Source organism: Gadus macrocephalus, chromosome 15 (assembly GCF_031168955.1).
Source record: "Gadus macrocephalus chromosome 15, ASM3116895v1".
NCBI classification, from domain to species: Eukaryota; Metazoa; Chordata; class Actinopteri; order Gadiformes; family Gadidae; genus Gadus; species Gadus macrocephalus.
The window spans coordinates 5,216,351-5,234,160 of record NC_082396.1 but is presented as its reverse complement, the minus strand read 5'-3'; the positions used below and the strand labels follow the sequence as shown (position 1 = coordinate 5,234,160).

At 48.0% G+C, this 17,810-nt stretch overlaps 1 protein-coding gene across 5 annotated transcripts in view; it reads left to right on the top strand.

Moving 5' to 3' along the window:
- The first annotated feature begins 720 nt into the window (after positions 1-720).
- The window catches only part of lyst (lysosomal trafficking regulator), a 67,693-nt gene continuing 50,603 nt past the window's right edge, over positions 721-17,810 (top strand). For 2 of the 5 annotated variants that reach the window (XM_060073559.1, XM_060073557.1), the window contains exons 1-6: positions 721-1,244; positions 8,545-8,636; positions 9,977-10,114; positions 11,874-12,081; positions 14,444-14,534; positions 15,642-17,769. In XM_060073559.1, the coding sequence (XP_059929542.1) occupies positions 1,164-1,244; positions 8,545-8,636; positions 9,977-10,114; positions 11,874-12,081; positions 14,444-14,534; positions 15,642-17,769 (2,738 nt within the window). In that variant the 5' untranslated portion in view covers positions 721-1,163. Of the gene's footprint in view, positions 1,245-1,475; positions 1,583-1,959; positions 2,121-8,544; positions 8,637-9,976; positions 10,115-11,873; positions 12,082-14,443; positions 14,535-15,641; positions 17,770-17,810 lie in introns of those variants that run through there. The other 3 variants (XM_060073558.1, XM_060073560.1, XM_060073561.1) reach the window with 3 other exon arrangements.

The window sequence follows — 17,810 nt, the reverse complement described above, 5'->3', positions numbered from 1 at the left end:
AGGCTGATGAGAGAACATTGAATTACATAGTGGCTAGGACCGCATAGTGAAATGAGGTACAACCAAACATGTAATGCTGTCTTTATCGTAATATGTATTGAATGAGTTAGTTATGTTGCGACAATGTTTGACATTACTCTCGCTCTCGTGCTATTGTTCACATATAGTCATTCAATACTGTTTTGAACCAGCAGGCTCATGATATGATTTCATGTAGTTCTTGTCTTTTCAATGCATGCATGGTTGAGAGTAGACCATCTAGTGTCATTGCGGTAGTGCGATCCCGCATCTGCTTCGCAGCTCCAACATCCTTGTCAAGACAGTCATGGCATGGTCCAAATGCCCTGGATTTACTTTTCAGAGTAAAAGCATTTATTTACGCGACTGAAGCTATGAGACTCGTGCTTTTTTCATATATATTAGGATAACAGCATAAATCCTTTAATAATTAAATGTAGCCTACACATTCTAACCTGGACAAAACGATTATTTATTATTTATATGAAAAACATGATTTGATAAATTATTTGGGAATTGATTAAATAATTACAAGTCACATAACAACACTAACCTTATAAAATAGAAAAATAATTAATATATCTCACTAGAAATAGGCCTACCCTCGAACGACCACCTGCAGGCGACGCGTGGCTGCCGTAGAAAACACAGGACCGGCTTTTATTTTGAAAGCGCCGTTCTTCACCAGAAGTGGTATTCTGGCAGCCGGCTTTTACCTTGCCGTACCATCTCATTGACTGTTGACAGATAGGCTAGCTATGGGCTTCGCTCCTGTCTGGTTTTGACCTGTTTTGTTTGCAACAGGGCAGGTATAGTAGAAATGGTCCGTGTGCTCACACAGCACCCCTCAGCTGTGTGTGTGGGGACGACACGACACAGCGCTCACCATCCATACCTCTGAGTGCATGGAGGAAGTAATAATATCCTCTGATGCTAGCTATTGGTAGCTGCTTTATTGGGATTTTCCTGCAGAGCCCGCTGTCAAAGAGGCAGACCAGTATAGCAAATTTCATAGATGTGTCATGCATGACTTCGAGGACCGCTTTGGGGACACTTTCGGAAGACCTTCGGAGGATTGAGGAGGCGACCGACAGACCAATCAGTGATAACTGACTTTGCATCCTCTTCTCGAAGTTGTGCGAGACATGGCCAGTCCACATCACAATGATCTGTCGTTTGCATGGGAGAAGTATATGGACTGTAGACTACAAGGAGCAGATCTACAGGTAGGTTCCTGTGTGCACGTGTGTGTGTACTGTGTGTGTGTGTGTGTGTGTGTGTGTGTGTGTGTGTGTGTGTGTGTGTGTGTGTGTGTCACATGGGCTGAATTTATGAAACTGAAAGGGAAATTAAGCGTTTGTGTTGCTTCTGCGTTGAACAAGTTTGTGTTGAAACTCGGATTTTGGGGCAATCTGAAAAGGAAATAAGAACTGCAGTGTCAATGTGAACAACACGATTAGAGGCCAATGAGGCCTGTGTGAGAGAGTCAGTGAACTAATTTCGGATCATGGGACTAGGATTAGGACCACTGGAGATCTGACACACACTCATTCTTGCCCTAAAGGTATGTCCTGTTATTCACATCTAGAGCCCTTTTCTTTTTGGTTATCTAGAAAACTGTGTGTGAGTCTTTGTGCAAATACATAGCGATACATTCATATGTGTGATACTGAATAACTAATTGCAACATCTATATTTCTCAATGATGTTGTTGGCAAAAGTACTGCTTTATGTATCTCATAATATTATAACACATTTTCCAATAATTTTCCAATTTCATCTGCACCTCAGACATTTCAGTGTTAGTATTTCTTGAGTAGATCATGATTTTTTACCTTTCCAAATGACAGAACCAAGGCCTGGTCTGTAGATGAGATAGCGTGTAGACTCCCCTCAGGATGTTTCAAAACACCAGGGTAAAAAAAAAAAGGTTGATGCTCACTTTACACTAGAGCGTTCAAGAAGTTGCAGTAGTTTCATGCTTGTTCTGCTTATCTGATATGGTTCGTTTTATTCAGCAAATTAGTCTAAATTGAACTGAGGACAATTTAAAGCGAGTCGTTTTAGCACACAAATGGATTTTGGACAACTAGGCTGTTATTGTAAGTAAACCTTATTGGTATTAGCAGTCATACTATGTATGGATTGTCGACGGGCTGTCAGGCATAGACTATTTCCTTGATCTCTGTAGAAACCGAAGTTTGCAGCTACTAATGGTAACTACTTGCAGCTACCATTATATGTAGAAATAGAACCTTCAATCCCTCAATAACTACAGGTTACTGAGTGTGGTATAAGGGACAATATAATAGATACTGGAGCCTTATATACTCCTAGTCTATTTCCCCTGGCCTGCATTCATTGTAATGAAATGCAAGCTTACATTTGTCAAACCAATTCATCATGGAAGCACAGTGTCAGAAAAATAAAGCGGAGTAAATAATATGTGGCATGAATGTGAAATGCACACCGCATTCTCGAATGGCTCCGTAAAGGCATTAGCCTTACTAGTAGAATTGGGAATTTTACTGTCTCAGATTGGGGCTGCTGGTGTGAAACCGATGATGTATCACCTTCGCAGAGTTTGTTATCTCCCACCGTGGAATCTGTGTTTCCACACAACCTGTTTAGCAATGAAACGATGCAGGGCAGCGTCTAACGACGAGTCATTTGTTTGCTTTTGTTCAAGTCTCTCTCTTTGTTTCACGCAGGTCTGTGTCATTATTCTCTCATGCAAACAGCTGCAGGCCTACACCAATGGAAGTCAGTTTACATGTTATTATTACATTACAGTCTATGAATTGTTACGCCTTTAGGTGTGATACTGTGCCAGGCAGTGTGTTTTGAGGGGAAATCGAGGCCACAGTTTGAAGCTGGGAGAATGTGGTCTGTTGGTCACTTGAATTATTAGCCAGTGTTTACATTTTTTAGCAAGTCAAATATTTGTTTGTGAAACAAGGACCCAGTTTGTCTTGGTTTGAGGAAGTTTTCAGTACATCTGAATTACCTTATGACTGCATATACTGTTCTGTTTATGTTTGAGTTTTTATACTACAGCTGGGCTGCAGGTGTGTTGACATCCTGCTACTTAGTTTCCCATCTGTGCTCTTATTACTCTCTACTTTGTGACAATATTACAATCTCTGCCTACTGTGGAAGATGACACCACGTCCTTCACACTTGCTTTCTCATTAGTTTTTTTCACCAACAAAGCCTTCCTATTCACGGCCTGCTGGGTTGATTTGCTAAGGCGTCAGAGTAAAATGAAGAAAAAGTCCCTTGCTCTCAGTTCCTCATTGAAGCTGTGGTGGTTAGCCTCATCCCTGACCCTGACACGTTTCAAGGAGGCCTAAGTCTCCAGATACACTCTAGGGACTGGCTGACAACAGCGTATCCAGCCTGCCTCCGCCCGCCTAAGTGCTTCCGCTCAATTTGAATTTCCCTTCAGTACTATGTCTGGGTTTGCGGAATATTCGCGGGTTTTCTCCGTCCAAATTGTGTGCGTCCAATCAGCGAACAGAGGGAGTGGCTGAGAACAATGACGTTAAAGTCAGCTCTCGTTAACGGACATCTTCACGCACAGTGTTTGGTTTGTTTTCAGCCTACACGCAACGTAATTCCCAGCCTTTCCCGGCGCATGGCAAACGTCACGACGTCCAAACGTTAGCGATTGATCATGGCGAATGAAATGAAGTACGAGAGCCTGGTAGGACCAGGCTACCGTGTCCTCGCATGGTAATAAAGCAATTTGGGATGTTGTTGTTGTGAGAAATGAGTCGGAACTCTGCCTGACTGATCCAGAGGAAATGTGGAACATAAGGGGCCACTCATGATGCTCGTCACCAGGGAAAGCATTCAGAAGGAAAACAGTCAAATTCAATCAGCTTTGAATCCCGTGCACTCCCCCGGTCACGAGAAGGGACCCCCCCCTTGAGGCTCACTGCGCTCTGTCCGGTCGCAGAGGAAGGTCAGGGCCCCTCGCTGGGAGAGGGACCATGGAGATTGGAGATGCACCTGTGTGAGGACGGGACCCAGGCCTTAATCGAATTTTGATCGCGATTTCGATTTTAGCCACAAATGATCGCAGAATTAACATAATCAAGTTTTTCGATATTTATATATTTATTTATATTGAATGTTTTATAGAAAGGGCAGAACATCTGGATACATATCTGTATATTATTTTAGATTGGGACAATTTCTTTTTGACCATTTTGTGTATTTCTTTTAAGGCAAAATTTAATTTAAAAGTTCTCAGTTAAGTTTTTTTTTTGGGAGTGACATGCTGAATAAATACAACATGTTGTCGAACTCAAAAAAAATTGTTTGAATAATCGTCATTTCAATATTTACCAAAATAATCGTGATTTATGATTTTTCCCATAATCGAGCAGCCCTAGTGTGCGCTTGCGTGCGTGCCATAACAGCAGAGGATCTTCTAAAAAGTTTCTACATGGAACAGAAACGCAACATCTCAATCCAGCATGATATCCTCCCTAACCACCCACCCACCCACCCCCCCCCCGCAATAAGGTGGAGTTTTACTTCCCTCTCGACCTTTGCCATGCAGTCTCTAAAAAAATATGCAAACATTGTTTTTATTTCGCAAACTGAAAGCCTGGCTGGAACCTGTACCGGCGGAGAGCATGTGGCTGCTCCTCCCACACGAGGAGATGATTCGATGAGCCACAGCCCACGTCCCGCCGTGGTCTTCAGGCCAGGATTGGGAGGGTGTGTGTGTGGACCTGCAATCTGACCACAATGTAAACAGATGACCAGCTGCTTCATCAAAACCATAATCCCTCTCGCCTACCCCCACTGATCCCCGACTGAAGTCACGCACACGGCTATCACTGCGCTCTCCTCAGCATCGCACAGCCGTACGCCTGAATAAGCCCTTCTACTGAAACAACACTTTGGACGTGTAGGAGAACAGAAAGGCTCTTCTTGCCCCGAGCTCCATTTTAACATGTATTTATTATTAACAGGAAATGAAATCAAACCCTGTGTCTGGACAGTCTGGAGAGGTCTGTGTTCCAGTCCGGTGCATCTGATCACAAAAGTGACATTAAAGTTGCATGTGGTAACCTAGACGAGTTATTGCCCTTGTGCAAACAGGGGTTATCGTTGTTTGGCAACCTGGAGGCCTTAGTGTTATTTATATGTGGCTTTATGAAGTACACGCTATCATTGGTAAGGGGTGCAACAAGCAAATGGGAAACTTCTGGGGTTTGAAGTTCATTGTAATTGCATTGCAGAATCTGGTCTTGGAAGTCAATGATTGATGACATTGATGATTCATAAGGATGGCATTAATCAGTCATGGAGATCTCTGCCCTGTTCAATACTGGTCACCGTGTGTGTGTGTGTGTGTGTGTGTGTGTGTGTGTGTGTGTGTGTGTGTGTGTGTGTGTGTGTGTGTGTGTGTGTGTGTGTGTGTGTGTGTGTGTGTGTGTGTGTGTGTGTGTGTGTGTGTGTGTGTTCGTTCGTCATTTCTTCCTTTTACTTTGGTGGTGCCGTTGTCTGTCTACATATATGATGTAGACAGACATGTCTGTGGCTTGACCTACATGGGGGTTTGTAGATCCACAGTACGTGTACATCATCCTCCGATGGCAGCCCTGTTCATTTGTTTCCCCCAGGGCGGATGTTGAATAAGGGCACACAGCTTTTAACCGCCTTGGGTCTGGAGCTTTGCAGGTGTCAACGGCTTGAAGGACTTTTGCTTCACTGGGGTTCACCTTTTATGCAACCTCTCAATCATTCCCCCCACCCCCCAGCTCGCTGCCTGGAGGGCTTGGCCTTATGTGTGGATCCCCACCCTATTTACCCTCCCCTCTCCTCCGCCTCCATCTCCTGTGGTGCGCCGTCGAAATGGCTGTGGTTAGCAACATAGGCCGACAACCTTTCAAGGGATGCCTCTCTCTCCGTCTCTTACCAAACTGCCACTTTGTGACCCGTCTCTGAACTCACTCTACGGCGCTTGTGGAAAGGTCTTTTCTCAACACGTGCAGAACATGTGGGTTCAAGCCAGGCCATTTCCCCTCTTCAAATGTCTGTGCATTTGATGTAGAAGTACAACCAATGTGGTGCTCCGATAGCTAAGATTGAAGATTTCACTACAGCTGAAGGCAATTATGCTTTTTGTTTCTTGTCCGTGGTATTGTTGATCCATGTTGCAATCTTTTTGTGTTGCTTGCAGCAAAGCAGACCAATACCTTCATAAGAAACAACAAAAAAACAGTCTGGAGTACATCTTCCCGTCAGAGAGAATAAATGAGGCAAATGATGTCTTTTAGAAAAGCAATCTGGAGTCTGCATCGAGCACACAATCACCACACAGTTCAAGAAAGCTGTTTTGAAGAAAACACATTTTGTTTTCAAGTGACCACTGACAGGAAGATGACTCGGACCAAAAGTAAGTTTTCACCTAAGTGCCCTCATGGCAATAACACAGCTTTGATTGCAAACCAAAGGTTCCAGAAAGTAAAACACGATTTAATTATGGATGTTTATCGAAAATCACAAGGTTAAAGATGCCATGGGGGGGAAATAACTCAATAACCTAATAATAAATTGCGATGCGACAGTCGACAGTCACTTTATTTTTTCTTTTACATTTTCCCCTCAAAATGATATTTGGCTTCTGCTTTTTCAAGTGTCAATGTTTAGTGCACTGCCATGTACTGTACCATGGTCAAATGAGCTTCGAATGGGTTTGAATATTTATCACAAAGCAACATTTGATGCTGTGTGTTTTGCATCAGATAAGGCCTAAAAAAAAAAAATGTTTGGTTCCTGTTGGTTGTCAGTTGAGGTCATGGGTAGGTACTAGGTAGGGAATTTATTTAATTTCTTTATTTAATTTTTTCCAGCGGCAGCGAATGATAGGTAGGTTGTTTTCATTTAAAAACGAGAGAATGCGCTCATCCTTGTACAGAATGAAGAGGTGCTGTACAAAAACGTAATTATATATTTTTTTTTAGGCCTAAGCTCTATCCCAGACAAATACAGACTGTCCTTTTTATTCAAATCTAAGGGCTCTGGGGCGATGTTGATGCTAATCTCTGCTTTACCGACATACTCTCTATAGCCCTGTCTATGTTCTTTAACACATTGTTGTTTTTATTTGAATTCATATTCATCCACCACTTCTGACTGTATCGCTGTATATTTTTACCAGTTGTTGGTACATTTGTTTGTTTACGTATCGGTGGCAGATCTGACCTCTGGGTTATTAGTGGGCAGCAGCCGGGGTCTGGATGAATCCCATCTGCTCCACCTCCATGCCTGACGCTGCATGTTGGAGCAAGCTCCTTTATTGGCAGGGGCGGTCCAGCTGGGGGCTGGAGGGAGTGGGCTGGGAGGAGGTCAGGAGGTGAGGTGTAAGGACAGCCGCCCGCCCCGCCCTCTGTCAGGGGGTATGAATACCCCCGCGCCTTGGCTGGGGGGAGGGATAGCAACCGAAGAGGTCGGGAGGTGTGTGTGTGTGTGTGTGTGTGTGTGTGTGTGTGTGTGTGTGTGTGTGTGTGTGTGTGTGTGTGTGTGTGTGTGTGTGTGTGTGTGTGTGTGTGTGTGTGTGTGTGTGTGTGTGTGTGTGTGTGTGTGTCTCTGTCTCCTCTTATTGTCTCTCGGTCTTTTGGTCTCGCTCCTTCCTGTCTGGTTATCCCCTCTATCCTCTCTCCTGTCTCCGTCTCTCCTCTCTCTCTCTCTCTGTTTCTCTCTCTGTGTGTGTGTGTGTGTGTGTGTGTGTGTGTGTGTGTGTGTGTGTGTGTGTGTGTGTGTGTGTGTGTGTGTGTGTGTGTGTGTCTGTGTCTGCGTCTGCGTCTGCGTCTGCGTCTGCGTCTGCGTCTGCGTCTGCGTCTGCGTCTGCGTGTCTGTCATCAGGGGAGCTGGTTCTGCCCCCGGGTGGCAGAGTGCTCTTGGGTGCTGAGCCTCTCGGCGCACGGGGGAGTGAGTCACACACCCCGCTCCTCCACTCCACAAACGAAACATTCACCGCTTTGTTTTTACGCTGCTGTTGCAGATTACAGGCGGGAAATGACTCTGCGGTGTAGTCTTGAGGCGCGCACGCATTGGCTTGTACTCTGTGTTGCGAAACATTGGAAAAAGTGTGTGTGTGTGTGTGTGTGTGTGTGTGTGTGTGTGTGTGTGTGTGTGTGTGTGTGTGTGTGTGTGTGTGTGTGTGTGTGTGTGTGTGTGTGTGTGTGTGTGTGTGTGTGTGTGTGTGTGTGTGTGTGTGTGTGGTTGGTCAGCTAGTTTGTAGTTAATTCACTTTTTTTGCATCAACAACCTGGAAATCACATTACCGGCAATTAACAGAATGTTAGGATCCATTTTCTTCCCCTGATATTGTTAATTAACATTTGAATTACAAGATAATTTGTGTTGGCATAACCCATATGACTGCAGGGAACTATTATCCAGTCCTCCTGTGTATCAATACTGTGTTTTAAATCACATCTTCTCTGTGCTATGAGCAAGCTGGTGCCTGTGTTCACTGGTTGCCATGACATCTATCCACAGGTCAGCCTCCAGTGCCTTGAGAACTTCCTCTGCCTCTTCCACTGTGTGCGTAAAGTCCACCTCCATGTTACCCAGGACCTGCTGACCTTCTGGTAGGTTCCACCTTCAATCTCTTCAGCCTCCAAGAATAGGCTTACATAGGTACCGAAAGTATGATTTTAAATGGATATTTGAGAAGACGTACTGCTTGTACGATTTGCCCCCTGCGAACAATGAGTGTTCACACACAAGGCAAATTTGTGGAATTATGAGTAAAGAAAATCTTCAGATACTACTACTATTAATTATATATATTTATATATATGGTACAAATTGGACAAAGAACCAACCAGTTTAAATAAAGTAGGGCTGAGATCTGAGGTGCTGGGATGTGTTTGTGCGCTGGTGGGTTTTAAATGGTCCGGGAAGGAACTGCCCATGTCTGTTCCCACAAAGCGGTCTTGTGTCCTGAAGAGAGGTAGCATGCTGACCCTCATCTCTGTTTACAAAGTCCCTAATCACTGTCTTATGATAATGACCGCTGATTCAATCTGAAGATGAATACAGAAATGAAGAAACCCAGATCAGGATTTGATTTTATATTTAATATAAGCAGAACACGGGTTCGCCTTGTTAGTTTAATTTACGAGTAGCTTTTGGAAGATAAATATTTTTCACTGTCTTTCTGTAGCATGTCAAAGCCTTTTAGCTGATCAGTGAAGTTTAGCCAACATATGAATTACTTCATTCACTATACTGGTTTAATGAGTGGGATGATAATTAGGTTATGATAATAAATGGAACCGTATAGTCTTCAGCATGCCTCAAATAACCTCTCTGACTGAGTGTAGTTAAAGGTCTCTAGTTAAAGTATAGTTAAAGGTCTCTAGGTAAAGTAAAGTTAAATGTCTCTAGTTAAAGGTCTCTAGTTAAGTAGAGTTAAAGGTCTCTAGTTAAAGTATAGTTAACAGGTCTCTAGTTAAAGTATATTTAAAGGTCTGTAGTTCAAGTAGAGTTAAAGGTCTCTGGTTAAAGTATAGTTAAAGGTCTCTAGTTCATGTAAAGTTAAAGGTATCTGGTTAAAGTAGAGTTAAAGTATAGTTAAAGGTCTCTAGTTAAGTTAAAGGTCTCTAGTTAAAGTAAGGTCAATGATCTCTGATTAAAGTATAGTTTAAGGGTCTCGTAAGGTCTCTTCACTTCCTCTTCTGGAGAGTGAAGTCATGGCACTGGCCGGAAAACCAACCCATATTCTAAGGTCCTGCCTCAATAAGAGGCTCTATTGTGACCGCGAGGAAACGGCAGTGGCGTGCTCTAGGCCAGGGGCAGCTCGTCCACATTCCCCAGGGCCGGCCCAGCCGAGTCCCATGTGACATCACATGCTTCCATGGGATGCATGGATCCGCTGCAAATCTGGAAAGCTTTCATTCGCCGTGGCAATTTGATGGAATTTCAGCCGCAGAAGGAAGAAGAAAAGTCAGTCGGTCGCCCCGCGAGGAGCTATGCCGACACAGGCAGGCGAGCAGGGGTTTACCTTGGATTCGCAGAGGCGAGAAGATGGCCGAGAGACGGACGCTGAGGCCTCCGGTGCTGGGTGAGACAGCAGCGTGGCCTATTGTCTCGAAGGCCGTTAGGGGCGAGTGCGTTGGGCCGTTTAAAGCGGTGTCGAAGGGCTTACCGTTGACTGTTTATCATGATCTGGCCTCTGCTAGTAAGTCTTGCTGCTGTTACTCGTATGGCGTGAGGCTCTTGTTTGGAGCAGTTTCTGAACACATAATGTGAGCGAGTGTGTTTTTAATCGTAGGGTTTGGTATGATTTTGTTATCTGGTCGGAATAGGACACGTCGCCGTAGTACCGTTTTGTTTTCTGCCACTGCCAGGAATAGTTATTAATGACCTTCATTCATTCAAGTTCTCGCTTTAAATATTTGCCACTACCAACAAGATCTGGGATGGTACTGATATCTGCGTTGGAATCAGACGTGTGTCTCTGTAGTACAATTTTCTTTCTTTTTTTGCCATTGCCATAAATAGATATTTATGAAAAATGTCTTACCGTGCCTGCTCGAAAACTATCCATATTTATAGAAAGCCATTCAGGTTGACAGGACTGCTGCTGTCACTTCAGGGGTTTGCAGTACATTACATAAGCCTGATTATGCAGCTACATTCACTTCTTTCTCTTTTTAACATCGTCCAAGACGAGCTGTACACTAACCTAGGATCAAACCTAATCACAGTATCAAAGATTAAAACGTATTCGTTTACAGGAGTTCTCTGCTGTCGGTTTTGCAGTGTGCACACTAGACGTTTGGATAAGGTCTACTCTTCTCAATGTAATTACGGTTGTCCAACATCACGAGATAAAAGCCTGAATCACCTACACTGGTTATCTCATGTCCACCCTGTTTTTTAAAACTAACAGAATTCTTCTTCCAAGCTAACTAAAATATATTTTCTACCCTTCTCTGTCTGTCTCTGTCTCTGTCTCTGTCTCTCTCTCTGTCTGTCTCTGTCTCTCTTTCTCTGTCTCTGTCTCTGTCTCTCTCTCTCCTGTCTCTACTATCTCCTCCATCTTCTGTCTCGGTCCCATCTCGGTCTCCATCTCTGTCTCCTCTCTCTGTCTCCTCTCTCTGTTTGTCTCTCTCTGTCTGTCTGTCTCTCTCTCTCTGTCTCCTCTTATTGTCTCTCTGTCTTTTGGTCTCACTCCTTCCTGTCTGGTTATCCCCTCTATCCTCTCTCCTCTCTCCTGTCTCCGTCTCTCCTCTCTCTCTCTCTCTGTTTCTCTCTCTGTCTCCTCTCTCTATCTCTCTGTCTTCCTGTCTCTCTCCTTCCTGTCTGTGTATCCCCTCTCTCCTCTCTCCTGTCTCTCTCTCTACTCTCTCCTGTCTCTGCCCCATCTCTGTCTCCTCTCTCTGTCTATGTCTCTAATCTCTCCTGTCTCTGCCCCATCTCTGTCTCCTCTCTCTGTCTATGTCTCTAATCTCTCCTGTCTCTCTCTGTCTCCTGTCTCTCTCTGTCTCCTGTCTCTGTCCCATCCCTGTCTCCGTCTCTGCCCCATCTCTGTCTCTGTCTCTGTCTCTGTTTCTTATCTCTCCTGTCTCTCTCTCTCTGTCTCCTGTCTCTCTCTCTGTCTCCTGTCTCTCTCCGTTCTCCGTCCCGTCTTCGTCCCCCTCCCTGCCTCTCTCCTATCTCTCTCTGGCTCCTGTCTCTCTCCGGTCTCCGTCCCCTCTTCGTCCCCCTCCCTGTCTCTCTCCTATCTCTCTCTGTCTCCTGTCTCTCTCCGGTCTCCGTCCCCTCTTCGTACCCCTCCCTGTCTCTCTCCTCTCTCCGTCCTCCGCTCCCTCTCACAGCTCAGACATGAGTGGCGCCAGCAACACGCTGGCCCGGGAGTTCCTGACAGATGTGCACCAGCTGTGCAGCGCCGTGGCCCAGAGGGCGGAGTCCCGCGAGGAAGACGAGGAAGACGAGGAGGAGAGTCACATGGTGGCGCTGGGGGAGTACCTGGTCAGGGGGCGGGGCTTCCTGCTCCTCAGCACGCTGGACTCCATCATTGACCAGGTGAGCATGCCCAAACATGGCTACGTTTTTATGATAAAGCTTTTTTTCCATAAAGGTATATTTATATTTTTGGCGTTTTTATGTGTTTTGTAATTTACTTGTTATGTCTTTATATATAAATATATTTTCTGCTGAGACACGTCTGGTATTAATAAAGTTCCACACACAGTGAATTGACCCAACTGATTGGGTGCTATCGAACAGTGGAAGCCACCAAAGTAATCCAGGATAGAGGGCCCAGGTAGTCCTTTGTTAGGCTACATGTAAGGATGAATTATAGTCCCTCCTTCTCTTCCTAGCTGCAGCACAGTTCAGTGGAAACAAGTGGGCAAGTGCTCATGTTAATGATAAGGCAAAAAAATAATTCTGTCTTTTTCTATCGACATAACGCGTGGCAACCATTTTATTTGGTAGTTTTGCCCTAGTCCATTTATAACAGTGACTTGTACGCATGCTGTTTAAGTGGCCATGTTAGCCGATGGGAAATTGGTTCACCCACAGAGACGGACATTGTTCCTTTATTCTTCCACAGCCCTCTCTGCTGGTGACCCTCAAGTTGCCTCTGCCTCCACGCTGAGTCTAGAGGGCTTTGCTAACAGCGGTTAACTAAGAGAAGCTGGTCTCACTGTGTACTTGCCATGGATCCTTTTGATAATACTATACTAGAGCAACCTAGTATAGTATTATCTGGTATTGAGTAACCTCAATACCTGGTGCCAAAGGGATAGGTTAGCCCTCTTCATGCATAACAAGGGACACAACGATAATAAGAAAATCTATAAGAAATCTAATGGATTTGAATCACACAATAATGAACACATTCAATATAATGCATTACAAATTGGATTAAATTAGTGGTCTATTTAAACAAAAACAAACAACGCCCTAATCGAATGCAAAACCAAAAGATTAACTTTGCTGTTCACTTTACACCAAGATTGGAAGAGTACGAAGAGTTAGACATTTTTTTCATTAGAAGAATCTGAAATGTATGCTGAGCCCACTTTTACAGAAGACAAAGCAAGGGCAGTAGCCTTGTATTTTCTCTGAAGGTAGTAACAAGTTATTTTGTTTCTTCCTTAAAAATCTTTTCTCTTCTGCCTTGCAACATTCTAGTCATTACTTGTGCTGGCCCAAAAGTGCCCTTCAAAGCAAGCTGAGATGAATACACTGTTGGATTTAGACTAGCAGATATGTTATTGAATGAATAATCGCAATGTCACGGACATTGCATGAAATCTTTGCTAAAAGGCACAGCTGTGACTGTGGTATGTGTGGCCTTCCCTCTCTTCTGTTTCAGTCTGAGCTGTTACCAGCTAAACATTATGTATGAATGCATGTTATGGTCCTCTAACCAGTTTATGAAACGCCTGTAGATTCTGATCTGGGGCATGAGCTCTCTAGGAGTTGTCAAAACAGAAACAAGAAAAAATTTTGTTCATATCTGTGAGAATATTTACAGCCTGGAGCTTTGATATGGATGGGGAAAATTGTAGTTATTTAGTTTGTATCATGGCAATAAATCATATCTAAACATAAAACGATGATGAAATGATTCTACCTTTGATACATCACACAGATCTGTCTTGATATAAAGAAGCGTCTTGTCCTGCTACGTTTGTAGTGCAGGAGTGAACTCTAGCACAGAGGCGTACGCGCATGAATGAGCTCGGAAGTTATTTTCGGTCCTTCGTTTTGAGTGCGTGTGTGCAGTAGTGGTTGTTATTCCATGCAGCACTAGAATTGAACCGTCAGTACGGCTCTGATCTTCTTCAACTACCGCGGTCATTTGCATTTGCATATGGCACGTCATGCTAATTATTGTTCTGCAATGCATACTTTATCCTGTGAACATTATCATGTACAAGAAACAGGGATTTAAATTAATTTTTATACCATGCACGGAAAAGGCCAAGAGACACACTCCGCGGTGGTATATGGATCTTGCCATCGTTTTAACCTGGGGAATGGTAAATGGACTGCATTTCTAAAGCATGTACATTCACACACCGACAGCGGCGTCTGGCTTATAAGGCGACACCCAGCTTGTCGGGAGATGTTAGGGTGAGGTGTCTTGCTCAGGGACACCCCGGCACTCAGCTAGGAGGAGCCGGGTAGTCAAACTAGCAACCTTCCGGTTACCAGCCAACCCGCTCTACCTCCTGAGCCGCATGCCGCTCGGGAAATGGGGACGGGGGGGGGTGGGGGGACGGGGGGGGGGGGGGGGGGGAGGGGACGGGGGCGTTTGCATTGCGACGTGGAGGTGTGAACACGGCTCGGGGGGGCTGGAGGCAGGGGGGGGGGGGACTTGAGGCAGCAGACACTGAGGGTCTCCCTGGTTCTGTGTCATTCCTTCGCTCAGGAGCTGACTTGTCGGGAGGAGCTCCTCACTCTGCTGCTCTCGCTGCTACCCCTGGTGTGGAAGATCCCCGTGCAGGAGGACAAAGCCCCAGGTACAGTACACCCCCCCCCCCCCCCCCCCCCCCCCCCCCCCCCCAGACCCCGGACCCCACACCCTAATGACCACCAATCGTTAGGGATGGACCCACGCCTGGCCTGGTATGTCCGTGTTGTCGTCCGATGACAGTCTGATACCAGGCAGGCGTAGGGTAGGATTGTATCTGTGTGGCTTTTATCAGAGCTGGGACGATTCGAGGAAGGTGTGAAAGGACCATGCTGTTAATACGGAAGCGGTCAATACAAGGGAAACAATCGGTTATCTGTCCAATGCATCCCAGTTCTCATAACCTGTACCTACATCTGTTTCTTGTTTGATCTGGTTCTTTGCTGTAGGAGAAACACGATGGTGTAAGGGCACAGGCCAATGTCATAAAAATATTCAACCTCATAATTTCCCTTGCTGCTTTATCTTTCAATATCCAGGTTCCGTTTAATGTAATACTTTTTAAAATACTGCCATTTAAGTCTACACTTTATTGTGGTGAAGAACTCAAATATAACAATTTTATATATATAATGTGAATGAGCATACTGACTGACCAGCATCTACACTCCAAGGTTTTTACTAATTCAGACAGAGGTCAAATTTGCTGATTGTAAGAAGATTCAACTCCTATTTTCAGATCCATTTACAGAGCAGCCCCCCGACGTCCTCACAGGATCAGCGTTGGCATCCTCAGGATGGCCTAGCTATTTAGCGTAGAAGTGCTAATCCTTTGTATCATGGACTTGAGACATTTTTTATTTATTAATTCCTGCATGTACGCTAAATGAGTCTTCAAGGGTTAAGATGCTATTCCTGTAAACAGACTTCTCCTTACTCATCTGACTTCTTCTAGTTATCCTATTTCCGTTGAATTAGAGACTCGGTTTGTCAAAATTTCTTGTTCATCCGATCTACACCACACCTGGTGGGTGTGTTGCTTAGGACCCAGGGAAGTGTAATATTGAGTGTGAAGTGGTTTGGATGCACGGTTCTGCTTCTGCGAGGGCACAAGCAATCGGCCCGTTGTCCCAGCAGGCCGGTTCTCCGCGGGCTCTTCTGACTTGAGAAGGTTCTACGCCAGTGATTTTTATTTCTCCATTTCCGCCCTGGACAGATTTCATCCTGCCGTCCCTGCTGGAGGTGTTCCTCAGCCGGGAGTCGAGGTTGCCCCCTCTCCGAGCCGGACAGAAGGCCCGCCCCGATGCCCAGAGCAGCGGCAGGCGCTCGCACACGGGCAGCGCGTCGTGGAAGTCGCGTCGGTCCCGCCGCATCGCCCAGAGGTACTCGGTGAAGGAGGCGCGGCCGTCCCAGCTCTCCACGTCCGATTCGGACGCCAACGCCGACACCAAGGCGCCGGGGCCGGGCCAGGGCGGGACAAGGGGCAGGCGGACGCACGGCTCCGCCCAGCGCACGTCCGCTCACCACTCCCAAGCCCCTCCCATCCCCGTGTCCGTCGCCACGACTACAGAGACCATGACCGCATCGTACCCCCACCCCTGGGGCCCGGGCTCCCAGTCCCTGGACGCCGAGACCCTGACCGACCCGGCCGCCATGTCGATATTCAACCGCATGGAGAACTCGCCCTTTGACCTCTGTCACGTGCTGCTCTCCCTGCTGGAGAAGGTGTGCAAGTTCGACATGAGCATCAACCACAACCCCGGCCTGGCGGTCAGCGTGGTGCCCACGCTGACCAAGTTCCTGACAGAGTTTGGGGACTGTTGTGGCCCCGGGGGTGGAGGTGGTGGAGGAGGAGGTGGTGGTGGTGGAGGAGCGGGGCCAGAGGAGCTGGCTGGGGGCTGGACGGAGGAGCCCGTCGCCCTGGTCCAGAGGATGCTCCTACGCACCGTCCTGCACCTGATGTCGGTGGACGTGGGTCAGAGCGAGGCCCTGCCCGACAGCCTGAGGCGCAGCCTGACCGACCTGCTGCGGGCCACCCTCAAGATCCGCAGCTGCCTGGACCGCCAGGCGGACCCCTTCGCCCCCCGGCCCAAGAAGACCCTGCAGGAGGTCCAAGACGACTTCTCCTTCTCCCGCTACCGCCACCGGGCGCTGCTGCTGCCGGAGCTGCTGGAGGGCGTGCTGCAGGTGCTGCTGGGCTGCCTGCAGGCGTCCGCCTCCAACCCCTTCTTCTTCAGCCAGGCCCTGGAGCTCATCCACGAGTTCATCCAGCACCGCGGCCTGGAGCTGTTCGAGGTGACCGTGCTGTGGCTGGAGGGGCTGGCGCGCGCCGGGGACTCGGAGGTGGGCGGCGAGGCCGCCGAGAGGGTGCGGGGCCTCGTCGGCGGCGTCCTGAAGATCATCAGCGCCGTGAAGAAGGCCAAGTCGGAGCAGCTCCACCAGTCGGTGTGCGCGCGGCGCCGCCACCGCCGCTGCGAGTACTCCCACTTCCTGCACCACCACCGGGACCTCTCGGGCCTGCCGGTGTCGGCCTTCAAGCAGGCCGCCCGGCGCAACCCCTTCGAGGAGGAGGACGAGGGCTGCAGGGAGGGGCCGGAGGGCGCGGCGGTGCGCTACCCCGAGCGCTGCTGCTGCCTCGCCGCCTGCGCCCACCAGTGCCTGCGCCTGCTGCAGCGGCTGTCCCCCAACGGGCCCGCCGTGCTGCAGCTCCTCGCCGGGGTGCAGGCCGTGGGGATCTGCTGCTGCATGGACCCCCGCTCGGTCGTCGGGCCCCTGCTGCACGCCTTCCAGGCGCCGGGGCTGCGCACCTACCAGTCCCACGTGCTGAACGTCCTGGGCCGGCTGATCCTGGACCAGCTGGGCGGCGGGCAGCCCTCGGAGAAGGCCAAGCTGGCCTCCTGCAACATCTGCACCCTGGACAGCAGCCAGCTGCCCGGCCTGGAGGAGGCGCTGCAGCAGGGCGAGCCCTTCGCCGCCTCGCTCGGCCCGGGCCACCGCTCGCAGGGCATCCTGCCCAGCGGCGGGGACGCCGAGGACATGCTGTGGAAGTGGGGCGCCCTGGAGGCCTACCAGGCGCTGGTGTTCGGCGAGGACCGGGGGCTGAGCCAGCAGGTCGCGGGCCACGTGTGCCAGCTCACGCTGCGGGGCAACGCGGCGGTGCAGTGGCAGCTGTACACGCACATCTTCAACCCCGTGATGCAGCGGGGGGTGGAGCTGGTGCACCACGCCCAGCAGCTGGGCGTGTCCGCCGTGTGCGCGCAGGTGTGCAGCTACCACTCCCAGTGCCTGCCCGTGGAGGTGCTGCTCGTCTACCTGCAGACGCTGCCGGCGCTGCTCAAGTCAAGGTGGGTGTTCGGGGGGGGGGTGTGTCTGTTGTGTGTTTTAG